Here is a 13,487-nt window from a genome sequence, read left to right on the forward strand (position 1 = left end):
AGATGGATTCTCCACCTGGCGGATGCCATGTTGCCTGTTCCTTTACTGTACACACGGTGACAAAGAAAAGGGAAGATGGAGCCTCCAGGTTGAACATACCTGGCCCTCAGGTAGCCCTTTTCTATTGGCGCAGCTTCCGGCATTCATCTGTGCAAGCTTCCAGCTTGCTTATCTACATCTACAGCTCGAATTTTCAGACTGCTCTGTTAGAAAAGAAATGATTTGGGGGCTGCTTTTTGTTAAAAGCAAAATTCTGATAAGGGCTCTTTTATACTCACTATGTGCCTAAATAATTTCTTTCCATCTCCTGTATCACAAGGATTGTGCCCTTGAGTAGTGAGAGGACATAGTGGTGAGGAGCACAGATCCGGGGTTCAGACAGCCCTTGCTGTTCTCCAGGCAAATGGTCTTGAGCGGGTCAGTTAGTAGTTCATCTATCATAGTGTTGCTTTAAATTAAAGATTAAATGAGATAGTATACATAAAGCTTGTAGGACAATGTCTGGCAAATAATAAGAGCATAATAAATGGTTGCTATTGTCTAAATTAATTTTCTGTTAAATTTAAATGGCCAGAAACAGGATACACAGGAGAGGTAAAATGTTGGAAAAAATATATATATAACAAATGCCCAGGCTAATAGTACACTTTCTGCATCATAGAAGGCCTGAGCTTGTGCACTGCTTTCTTTAACACTGTTTTCATTTTGTGTTATCAAAGGAAAGCCTAATTGTCTATAATCAAATGAAAAAGAATCTCCCTTCTCCTTAGGAAAACACAAACTAATTTGAAAGCCTTGTTAATGGTGTGCTAGCAGCTCCCATCCTCCCACCAGCCTTGGGGCAGTCTGTGCCACTGCTCTGTTTGGTTCTGGTCTGTGTTTTACCATAATTCAACAGGTGCTCGCTAGGTCCTTTGAGAAGACATGTAATAGATATGATAAAGGCAGAGCACATCCCACAGTCATGTCGTCTGTGCTTCTCCAGGGAGGCATAGAGACTTTTCGTGGCAATTAATTATTCATATTTTCTGTCCTTCCCCTCAAATGCTTGGTTTCCTATCCAGCTCCACAGAGGCACATTTCTCTGGGGGAGGGTGTGTAACTCTAACACCTGATGACAGCTTGAAGCTGTGTTCTGTGTTCTTTGCTTGTGTTTTCAGGTCACGTGCAGCGGGTACATGCTAGTGATGGCCAGAGCATGCTAATGCCACTGCTCATTCTCCTTAGCTCTTCTGGGGCAGGGTCTTAGCCACTTACATGTCCCTGGTTCAGGCAGGGCAGAGGGGGCTCTGGGGGTCGGGTCTTCGTCATCCTGGCTCGCCTGCTCTTGGCTGCCTCCCAAACTGCCAGGCGAGCTGGTACTTGGTGGAATGCCTTTCAGCTCACCCCCCTGCTCTGAGGCCGGGCATTTCGCCCTTCTGCAGAGCTGTAAACATTCACTCATCCATGCAGACTTCAGCATGGTCTTTGTTACTGCTCTCAGGGAAACCTTTGTGTAACTGATAGAGATGGCACAGGGCTGAGCGCCCTGACAGCTCCACTGGAGAGTCTCAGAAGCCACCTTCTCCCGGGCCTCTTCACACCCAAGCCTCTCACGCCATGCTGTAGGCTTTCTTGGGTGACTGTTGTGCATTCCTTTCACTTGTGCACCCACCTGTGGTGCTGGCCTGTTTGAGTTGCCCTCGAGGGCACTGCTGAGATGTGAAGACCTGGGCATGTGCCAACAGGGAGGGCAGTTTCTAGCTTATTCTTCCTCCAAGACCTGGGGCCAGAGGAAAGAAATGTAAGTGGGTGTCCAAGAAATGAAGCTGTTGGCTGGTGGCCGGGAATGAAGCCAGTCAGAATGAGGTGGGAGAGCCGTGCAGAGGGGCCAGGCGGGAGCTGCCGTGGCCACACATGGATGGAGAATGGCAGCTGGCCACTCTGCTGTGAAAGGGATACAGTGGAGAGGCGAACACACTTCTCTGCAGAGCCTGGGCTGATGGTGCACACGGAACTCGGATACTGGAGCTAGTGCTCATACTCTGTGTGACCTTGGCAGGCTACTTCACCTCCTGTGCCTCAATTTCCTGGTTTCTAAAATGGGGACAATCATAGCACCTCCCCTTTCTATGGTGGTTGTAAGGATTAAATGAGTTCATACATGTAGAACATGGAGAAAGCACCCATGTTAGCTAACATGTCACCCTGTGTACCTGGCCACATGCACACCTGGGGGTGGGATTAGGATCTTGAAGGGACTGCCTGGTGGCCCAGGCAGCTTCTTTTCCCAGACTTTCCTTTACTTCGCATGGTGTTTTTCCCCCTCATTAAAATCATCTGTCATTTTTTTCAGGTAAAATTCTTGATCCCCTCGTTCAAAGCCTTTCTGTCCTTTTCCATTTACATGGAGCATTCACTGATGTTTAGCAAAGTCGCATGTCTCCACTGTTGGGAGTTCAAGGCACCAGAGAAAAGTGAAATCCATTTAGATGATGTGGTATTTTCTCCTAATTTTACTGGAGTTACTGACTGGCAGAAAATTTCATCGCAGCTTTACTACTTTTGCGTCAACTGTACTTCTGCCGATAGTGTCATGAATGTTCAACCAAACTGAAAGAAGCCAGGCAGACAGAAAGGGCAAGCAAAGAAAAGGGCCAGAATTATCTCTGAATTCTGATTGTGTTCCTAGCCATCATGATGAATTTTCATGATTCAGGTCTATATGGGGGCACACACTTATCAGATAACTGCATAAAAATGAGAATATGATCTGAAAGTAACTGGCCCATCCTTAAATTCAGCCCTTCACCTACGCAACACAAAGATCCAGTTGCCAAAGGACATCTCTCCTGGAAGTCACTTGGGCATCTCAAGCCAAGTGGTCAAGGTGGAACTTTCTGTCTTTTCCCACGAATCTGCCCTTCTTCCTCTATTTCCTATTTCAGTTAAACATCACATCAGATCACTTGTTCAAGCTGGAAACATCAGGGTATATACTCCTCTCCAACTTTTCCTATACCCCACCCACCAGGCCTGTGGGCTTCCTGGCCTGCCATTTGCATCTTTATAGCCTGTGAATCCATGCCTCTTCTATTTACCCACTTGACTGACTGTCCTGGATCTGTAAGTACTGCTGGGTAACAGCCACCTCCAGTCTCAGTTTCAGGCTTGAAACAACCGTCATTATTATTTCCCATTTGTCTTGGATCAGCTGATCTAGACCATGCTCACCTGAGTGGCTCTTGCCCTGCGTCTTTGGGTATGAAGTTTGGCTGATCTAGGGCAGGCTCAGCTAGAGTGGGTCTGTTCCATGTGTCTCATCCCCTTACTGGGACCGGTGGGCTCCCCCAAGTATGTTCTTATGGAAATGTTGGGAGCACAGGGAGGCAAGCCAAAACACATGCCACTGCTGTCTCTTTCTCCTGCCCAAAGCTAGGCATATAGTCTCATCCTAAATCAAAGGGTGGGGAAATACGCCACCCATTTAGTGGGAGGAGCTACACAGTCACATGGCAGAAAGTAAGGATACATAATAGGATAAGGAACTGAAGCCACTAACATAATCTCCTACTCTGCCAAGTCCTTGTCATCTCCTGTCTGGACTCTTCACTAGTCTTCTAACTCCTTATTTTGCCTATAGCCAACTTTCCCCCAACTTGATCCTGATACCCCTTCATAAAACCTTCCTTTGCCCCTTATCAACTACTGAATTGAGCTGAGGCCCCATACAGCTTGGTTCTAATCCATTTTTCCAGCTGCATCTGTTGCCATGTCTCAGAATTCCCCACGGCCCCCTTCCAAATGTGCTTGTTTTTTGCACAGTTCTATACCTTCGTAAACACTTCCTGATCTCCTCAGCATTTGAGGGCATCATGAGCAAGAGGATGTGTTCTGCCTTTACCCTTCAAGACCCAGTTCATTTGGTGCCTCCTCCAGGAAGCCTTCTGCAGAGCCCTCCTTCTTTTGTCATATGTAATAAGTTGGAATTGCTCTGTGCTCATATTTAACTCATACAAATTTGAGAATACATGCTCAGCCAGCAGGAAGGAAAAAGAGGGAAGACAATTTAAAGGATTCCACTTGCCATTCTACTCCATGAATGTGGAAAGCTGAAACTTGACTCCGCTCTTACCCTAGTCATCCTTAAGTTCCAGAAGCCTCTCAGGTTCCCAAAAGCCTCTTGTAGAGTGAAGGGCAGGGTTTGATGAGTAAGGGTTCAGTGTTTAAAGAAACAGACTATTCTCTTATACATGGCCCTGCAGCAAAATGGTTATTTTATGTGGTGTTCAACTAAAGAAACATCTATCTGGCCATCTTGTCTTGTTACAAGTTAGTACTTTATTGGAAATTTAGGAGACTTTCAGTGTTAATCGTGTCTATAGATAACCTTTGCTTCACAGTGACTTTAGAATCTAGCCCCCACCCCAAGTTACTGTTCCATTGTATTCCTTTTAGGCATGTATCAGATTTAATTTTAATTTTTGATGTTTGTGTTTCCCCACTCAGTCACAAAGTTCTCATCTTATGGGCTGATGGGTCTTCAGAGGGCTGCTGCCTATGGTTGTGCAGGTTGTGCACTGCACAGTTCTCAGGGAGCATATCATGCAAGAGTATACGTAAATGTACTCCCATAGTGCTTGGGCATACATAATTAGTGCCAGCTTCTTTGTGTCCCCAGTGCCTGGTACAAACTGATTGCTTAACAGATGTGCAAATGAATGCATGAATAAGAGAGAAGACAGCAAGCTGGACTGTTTTCAAGTGAGACACTTAATAGGGTTGGGAAGAAAATTCAGACAGGTTTTGATCTGACTAAACTAAAACCATGTTATTGCAGCTGTACATGGTGAAATGGACTTGTAAGCCCACTTGGAATGTCTACCTACCATAAAAAAATTTTCATCCTGTGACTTGATCAAGGTTATGATTCTGAAAAGCACACCACATTGATAGAACACAATTGACCACATGATCACTGTATGCCTGACACCCCTAGTGGACACTGTGAGGCATGTGTTTTGTAAAGGCAGATCTAGATTCTAGGTGAATCTAGCCCCCTAAATCACAATTGGCCTAAAGATGTCTCAATTCCCTTAAATGAGACCTAAAACTTCTATAAATGCAAATAGAACCATCTTTTAAAAGAGCAAGCCTTTTATCAGGTATAGTTATATGATTTAGAAATATGCCAAGTGTGGCCAAAAAACTGTCACCCCATGGGAAACTGTTGCCAAGTTAAACAGTCAACTTCATGCTTGGAATTCAATAGTTTCAGGTGTTCCGCCAGAGATCACAGGGAGGGTAACCGACCCATTCAAGTTGTGTGGGCTTCTGAGTGGATGTGGCCCAGCAAGGGGCACAAAAGGTAGCCTTTCATGGGCACTCACCCTGCTTTCCTTCCACCCTAACCTCAGCCCCAGTAAGCTCCAACAGCAAGAACACTGTGCTTGGCTCTGGGGGTCATCCTTCTCTGTGTCTCCAGCAGCAACACGATCTTGGCCAGGACCCCACAATAGGGGACACTGTGGGCAGGACTCGTCACCAGCCAGGGCATGACCTGTCTATAGAGTAAGCCCCAGGGGGCAAGCACAGGTCTCTCTTGTCCTCCATCATTCGCCTTGTGCCTCACTCCCTGTGAGGCAGGTAGGAAGGAGCCCATGAGTGTGTGTTAACAAAATAAACAAATGAAATAAGCAAACCAGAGGAGTGCGTTTGTGTAGGGAACATGTATGGGGCAAGGCCCTGCAGCTATTTCAGGAAATACTAAATGGTGTCCACAAGATGCTATGCCATCTTTTCTAATGGGCCTGTTGTTCCTTCCAAGTCACTAGACTTGACTTTCTATTTGTCTGATACGTAAATATAAAGTCAAATGTTCCCTATACCAACCAACCTGATGAAATACAGGACCAAGATTCTCCTCACCTTGTCCAGCTTAGAAACTATTCAGGTAGCAACAGCCCTTTCCTCTTTGGCTGCTAAGGTGCTGGCATAGTAGTTTTTATAGGTAAATTTGGGATCAGAAAATCACAGGTCATGGAGTCAGTTCAGTTAGAATTTGACTTCTCTTCCTGTCAAGCCTGTACACGTCATCACTGGACACTTTAATGAAATAATCATAATTGTATTCATTCATCCATTCGTTTTTTGCGTGCCCTCAGGTGAGCTTTCCGTTGAAGAGGCGCAGGACCCTTTCCTGGTCAGCATCCACATAATCGCAGACCCAGGGGAGTCCCAGCCCCTGCAGGAGGCCATCGACAACGTCCTGGCGTGGATCCACCCCGACCTCCCGCTGTTCCGGGTGTCCGAGAGGCGGGCGTCCCGGCGGCGGCGGAAGCCCCCCAAGGGCGCTCAGCCAGCGCTGGCTGTGGTGCTGTTCCTGCAGGAGGAGTACGGCGAAGAGCAGATCCTGCAGCTGCACCGCACACTGCAGCAGCCGCCCTGGCGCCACCACCACACCGAGCAGGTGCACGGCCGGTTCCTGCCCTACCTGCCCTGCAGCCAGGACTTCTTCACGCTGGCCCCGGGGACGCCGCTTTGGGCCATCCGGCCCGTGCACTACGGCAAGGAAATCGTGCGCTTCACCGTCTACTGTCGCTACGACAACTACGCTGACAGCCTCAGGTTCTACCAGCTGATTCTCCGGAGGAGCCCCAGCCAGAAGAAAGCGGACTTCTGCATCTTCCCTATTTTTTCCAATCTGGATGTGGACATCCAGTTCTCCCTGAAAAGACTGCCCTGTGACCAGTGCCCGGTGCCCACCGACTCCTCCGTGCTGGAGTTCCGAGTGAGGGACATAGGCGAGCTCGTGCCTCTCCTGCCCAACCCTTGCAGCCCCATCAGCGAGGGGCGCTGGCAGACGGAGGACCATGACGGGAACAAGATCCTCCTACAGGTACTGGGGGGACGCCTGTCTGTCTGTTTAGGGGACCTGAGAAACCAGTTAGCTTTGCCTCAAACCCTATAGTACCAGTCACAGGGCAATGATCAAGGAAGGAGAGATCAGTGACCCTCTGCCCAGCTCCTAGTCGAAGTCAAAGTGGCCATACAGGATCCCAACAAAAGAGGGGGCAAGAAAGACTCTTCCCATTGGTTCTCTTCATTTCACTGTCAGCAAACATGTTCCCAATTCTTCCAGCTGCCCCTTCTGTCCTCCCCTGTTGGGCATCCACTAAACACCCATGACTCCTGGGGACTTCAAATGAGCTTATAAGCTAGGGAATTTGCTATTAAAGATTCCTGAATCTATGCCCATGTACTTAGAGAGTTTTTACCACTGGATTCTTCCCTCCCACAGAGGAGCTTCAGGAAAGCCCATCTATCTGGAAATTTTAAAATATATATTGATGTTCATAGAGGAGATAGCTGTTCTCTTCCTTCAGGTGCCTCCCCCACCTTCTACTCTTGCATCCTTCTACTGCTGGGCAGCAGGTTGTTGAAATCCTGTGATCACTTGGAAAAGGATGTCCCGTTAAACATTTTAAGGAGTAAGTGATGCCTTGGGAGCTTCTTGTTTCACTAAGCTTGGAAGGGGTGAAGGAATTCATTTTAAGTAGGCTGCCCTAGTCCTTCCATGGTAAACTCTTTAGCTTCATCATCAGCTCCCTTTCTCCTCTCATCCTTCCAGTGGTTGTCCCAGACTCATTAGAGATAATTAGTTATACTCAATTCAAAATTCAGCATGTATATTACAGAACATCCTACATCTGGTCCTACCTGAGAAATGCTTTCCAGACCCAGGCTTTCTTGATTTTACAAGTAAATTAGTTCCAGGAGTATAGGGCCTTGTTTTTCTGAAAAGCCTCTAACTCTGACGTCTCAATTTTCACACTTGGCTACCCGAAAAGAGAAAGTTGATAGTGAATTGGGGGACATTGCCTTAAGAGGCAAAGATTGTGGTTACTTGAATCACAGGTAAAGTTTCATCGTTTTTGTTGGTTTTGGCTTTAAGCACCAGAACTATAATCCACATATCATGAAATGAAGTCAGAATTTGGCACATGTCAGATAACTGGTTCAGACTACAGCCAGGCCTCATTTCTCGTCAGAAAGGTCACCTTGAGATACTTACTATTTATAGGAACTAGATAATTTTGAAACTTCCTTTTGAACTTTGCAGATAAGGAACTAAGTAATGTTTTATTATTCAATATGCTAGCATTTACTCTATAATCCCTTTTGAAATGTGAGAAAAATTGTCTCTGTGTTTGAAGAATGCCACATCTTTATGCAAAATATAATACAGTTGCACCAAGTAAAAGTTAATGAAATGCAAAGGCTATTGTTTATACTAAAAGACCAAAAAGAATGTGACTGTTTCTGAGGTGACTTCTTCCTTTTTGCAGTAATTAGAGCACTTTTTTCTCCTGATCCTTCTAATAAGATAAATAACAGAATGCAGTGTGAAAGCTTGGCCTGGGCTCTGCTCAAAGGCACCATGGAAAGAATATTTCAAGGAAGATCCACATATTTAAATGGCTATAAACTCTATACAGGTGCAGGCTTTTGAAGTTAGAACAACAGAGTGTGAAAGAGTAGAAAAAAGATTTGTATCTTGGGACTCAGGCATGCAGGCCCTTGTTCAAATAGTAATATGTTGAGGAATTAAATTAATGTGGGCAGAAAGGATGCATTACCTCCCCCCACAAGATTCTTGGTAATGTCAAGCAGGTTCCTGTTCAGCTGCATCAGTGCAGATAGCTAGCATGAGGTCCACACCTGCCCATCTCTGTAAGTTACTTTCCAAAGTAAAAATTTGTATTTCAGTCTTCAGCAAAATTAAGGTAGTTAGGTCTTGGGGGGAGGAGCAGTTGAGAGTGAACCTTTCTATCCACATTCTCTTTAGCAGTGTACGTTCCCTGAGTGCCATTTTGAACTGTAATGTTTAAGATAAATTTTTTTGTTTAGTTGAATGGAGCTATATATTGAAGAAAATCTTGATTGGGTAGTTTTTAGTCGCTTGTTTAAAATACAGTTTTTTGTTCTGAAAGATTGCATTTATTTCCTCATCCTACACCACTGACTTCACATTCCATATTTTGGGGACTTCCTCCTCCCATTTTAATTCCTCCAGAGAAGAAAAGTTGAAACTTTTTTTTTCTGGGATCTACTCACCCCTTGTAAGAATTTGGAAATGTTTTTTTCTGAGATCAGATAAAATGGAAAGAAAGCTGTCCTCCTCCTGAAACGTATCTTCCCTTCATTCTTGGCATTGCCTGATTCATGTGGGGAGGGCAGGGAGGTAGGTGGGGACTTACTAGCATCAGGTGTTGCTGAAGATTCCTCTGGAAAATGCAGAGGGGGCGTGAAAGACTCTTCCCATTGGTTCATTTCACTGTCAGCAAACATGTTCCCAGTTCTTCCTGGTGACCCCTGGAAGAATTGTGTAGAAATTTGCACTGATGCCTGATGATACTAAACTATGGCTTTGTGGAGTCAAGGATTGCTTTATGAATCTTTCCGGATCCCCCATAGAACTAAACTGACATTCTACTTTGAACACAGTAGGTTCTCCTTATACGTTTTTGTTTACTTTCTATTAAAGAATATTATTAATTGTGTATCTACCAAAAAGTTCACATTGTAAATATACAGCTCAGTGAATTTTCACAAATTTAACATTTGTATAAGCAGCACACAGATGAAAAAACAGAACAGAGACAGAAACCAAAGAAAATTCTTCCTCCCCCGCCCTGGGACTCCCTCCACTTAAATGAACATCTTAATTACTCTATATTACATGAAAGGGGGAGAGAGAAGAAATTTCTAGTCCAAAAAAATTGGGCATATGGCTATGTTATCCTTTTTTTAATATTTATAAGTGGATCTCACATTTAAAAAACTATATTTAAGATGGCTGGCAAAGACATATACCATGAAAGAAGATTAGTGATAACAATTAGAACAAAGGGATTTCAAGTAGAAGGCAAATATTGATAGAAAAATTAGATAAACCAAGTGTGACATCCAAAATGCATGTCAACTTTCTAGAGCTATACTGTTCAATGGTAGCCACTAGCTACATAGTTAATGTCGCCATTAAAATTAAAATTTAAATTTCATTCCTCATTGGCACTAGACACACGTGGCTAGTGGCTACTGTACTGGATAGCACCACTGCAAAAATTTTCCTTATCGCAGAAAGTTCTATCAGCCAGCACTGTTCCAGAATTGAGCCCCAAAGTTGACTTTGAGTTCTTGTAGCAGCAAAAGCAAAATGGAAAATCATCAATGATATGATTCAGAGTTCACACAGGAAAAATCAACTATGCTTTAGATGCACATATAGTCCCAGTTCAGAGTCCTGGAAGCAAAGTCCCCCCAGCATCTCACATGCTCAGTGGTGTCAACAGCCTGTGCTCAGCCGCACCTCTCGAATAACACAGCAGGGGACTCACAAGGCTTTCTTAACTGATGGCTGCAGTGAGGCCAGGTATGCCCAGCCAGATGTAGTTCAGAAAAGCTGCTGCACAGGGGGAGGCTGGGCAAACAGAACAGCCCCCACTCATACCTCCTTGTGGCTTTGCTTAATCTCAGAGGGAAGAATGCACCTTCAGATACTCTCCCACAATTTGTTTCTCTCAGCCAGGCTTTCAGTAGCTAGTGAGTGTCAGTGAATTTGCCTTTTTTATTCCCAGCCAGGTTCCTGGAGCCTATTCTCTATGTGATAGGTAAAGGACAGACTCATGTGTCCTGCAACTCGGCCACGTGGGGTTGTGCACTGTTCCTTTCTCAGGGAGCCCCAAGCAGCCTGATAGGAACACAGGCCTGAATGGAAGGCCACCTGCCTCTTTTGGAGGCCTGCTACAGGCCTCACGTCTGTGAGCAAGGCCAGAGTTCTCCTTAAGAAGTGACTTGGGGTCCCCTAAAACAACAGACAGAAGCACAGTCCAAGGACCCAAAGCTCAATTCCACAATGAGATTGTGGCTGTACTTTTAGGCTGGAAAATGGTGAGAGCAGGTAGTTCCGTCTCTTCAGAGTGGCAAGATAATTTAACAATGGTCTCCAAGTCTATGGAAAAGTTTTTCTGTGGAAGATGCTCACCACTATCCCTTGGGTCCTTAGAAGGTAGAAAGAGAAAAGAGCTGCAACTAACGGTTTTAAATAAGGCTTAAAAGGCAGGAAAACCTGACATAGAGAATTATTACCAGTTGAAATGAGTTGCCAGGCAGAGGCCTGGGACTGTTACCACCAGAGAACTTTTCAGATCTCATCCACACCAGCTAGTATTGCTTATCTTCTGCATGCAGCAAGGAGATTGACTGGGCCATCATTCCTGGAATACTGGGGACACTGGTTTTGTGAGGACAGAGAGACAGATGCCACTGAGGATATGATGAGGGATTGATGTGGGCTCCAGAGACTTATTTTGTAATTGTTAATTGTGGTAAAATACACATAAAATTTACCATTTTAGCCATTGTAAGCCTACAGTTCAGTGGTTTTATCCATTCACATTATTGTGCAACCATCACCACCATCCATCTCTGTAACTTTTTCATCCTGCCAAACTGAAAGTCTGTACCCACTGACCACTTCCCATCCCTCCTCCCCGAGGCCCTGGCAACCTCCATTCTACTATCTGTTTCTGTGAGTTTGACTACTATAAGTACCTCATATAAGTGGGATCATATAGTATTTGTCTTTCTGTTATTGGCTTATTTCACTTGGCATAATGTCCTCAAGGTTCATCCATGTTGTAGAATGTGTCAGAACATCCTTTCCTTTAAGGCTGAATAATATTCCATTGCAGGAATATGATAGATTTTTCATGTCCATTCAGGATGGACCCCTGAGTTGCCTCCACCTCTTGCCTATTGTGAATAACACCGCTATGAACGTACGTATATAAATGCCTCTTCAAGATCCTGCTTTCAGTTCTTTTGCATGTATACCCAGAAGTGGAATTGCTGGATTGTACAGTAATTGTGTGTAATTTTTTGAGGAAAGGAACCACCACACTGTTCTCCATAGCAGCTGTGTCATTTTACATTCCCAGCAAGAGTGCACAAGGCAGAGACTTGCTTTTTAGGGAAGCAGAGAAAGGCCTGCTCTTCCTGAGGTGAAGCACATGGTATTCTCCACTAGGAGGTGCAGAAAGTGACAGTGGTTGGAAAGAGTGGAGCAGACACTTAGATGGGCCTTGTTTTGTCTTCACCCTGTACACTCCAGATCTAGACCATTTGTGTGCATGTGCTTATGTGCGTCATCATAAAAGATGCATCAGATCATGTCTCTTTCAAGATTCAGAGTTTCCAAGGGCTTCCCATGGCCCTTGCAGTCCCTTCCAGATCTTCACCAAGGCCTATGGCTCTCTGGCTTTATTTATCTCTCATTTCCCTTCCCTCTTGCTCACTCTCCTTCTTCTACATTGGCCTGTTTTCTGTTCCTCAGATGCAGCGAACTCATTTCTGCCTCAGGACCTTTAAACCTGCTGTTCTCTCTACCTGGAATGATCTCCTCCGTGATTTCCTTCCCATCATCCAAGTTTCAGAGGGGCCTTCTCTGCCTTCCCCACCTAGAGTAGTTCCCGTTCCCCAACACTCAGCACTCTGGTTTTTCTTCTCACACACTTAATCACTTTTCTAAGTTTTTGTCTTGGTTTTAACATAGTACCACAAACTGGGTGGCTTAAACAACATAAATTTATTGTTTCAGAGTTCTGGAGGCTAGAAGTCAAAAATCAAGGCATCAGCAGGGTTGGTTCCTCCAAAGGTTGTGAGGAAGAATCTGTTCCATGCCTCTCCCCAGCCTGCTGTTGCACTGGCCTTCTTGGCCTTCCTTGGTGTGTGGAAGCACCAGCTTGGTCTCTGTTTTCACGTTCATATGGCATTCTCCCTGTGTGTGTCATCTCCAAATTTTCCCTTTATGTAAGGACACCAGTTCTATTGTATTAGGGGCTCACCTTTCTCCAGCATGACCTCATCCTAATTAAGCTCATTCCATCTCCAACAACTCATTATATCCAAATAAGGTCATATTCTGAGGTTACTAGGGGATGGAACTTGAACATGAATTTTGAGGGGACACAGTTCAACCGATAACAACTGTCTTGTATATTTATCTGTTTACTTGTATCTGATCTGTCTCAGTTATTATATTGTCAAAAAATGAATGAGTGTGAGCTGGGGATAGAAGGGTGAGGGCCATCTGGGATCTCTCATGGGTCTCCAAACCCTCTTCAGACTCTAATATCTGGGTTATTGGGCAGCCCCTTATGCCAGGCTTCACCTTTCAGAGCAATGGAGATGGCAGACATGCAAACCAAGAAAGCTAGCAAAGCATTGCAGTGCTGTGGCTTCAAAACTCATCCAGGGCAGCACGTGGCATGGGCTTCAGAGTCTCAACTCTTGTACTCACCTGTTGAGTGGCTAGGGGCATGTTCCACTGCATTGGGAACCTTTGTTTCCAAATCTGAACACTTAGGATGGTAATTCTTCCCTAGCAGGGTCACTGAGACCTGTGGGAAGAATGCCTCTGGCGTGCCCTCGGTCAGCACCCATGA

The 13,487-nt window shown here is 45.0% G+C and overlaps 1 protein-coding gene across 2 annotated transcripts in view; it reads left to right on the forward strand.

Moving 5' to 3' along the window:
- The window catches only part of FAM124A (family with sequence similarity 124 member A), a 62,487-nt gene that overhangs the window by 23,135 nt on the left and 25,865 nt on the right, over nt 1-13,487 (forward strand). The window contains exons 3-4 of one of the 2 annotated variants that reach the window (XM_016925300.4): nt 3-110; nt 6,144-6,877. In XM_016925300.4, coding sequence (XP_016780789.1) covers nt 3-110; nt 6,144-6,877 — 842 coding nt within the window. The remainder of the gene's footprint in view (nt 1-2; nt 111-6,143; nt 6,878-13,487) is intronic. The other variant, XM_003314148.6, reaches the window with a different exon arrangement.

The sequence above is a fragment of the Pan troglodytes genome, chromosome 14 (assembly GCF_028858775.2).
Source record: "Pan troglodytes isolate AG18354 chromosome 14, NHGRI_mPanTro3-v2.0_pri, whole genome shotgun sequence".
In the NCBI taxonomy this organism is placed as follows: Eukaryota; Metazoa; Chordata; class Mammalia; order Primates; family Hominidae; genus Pan; species Pan troglodytes.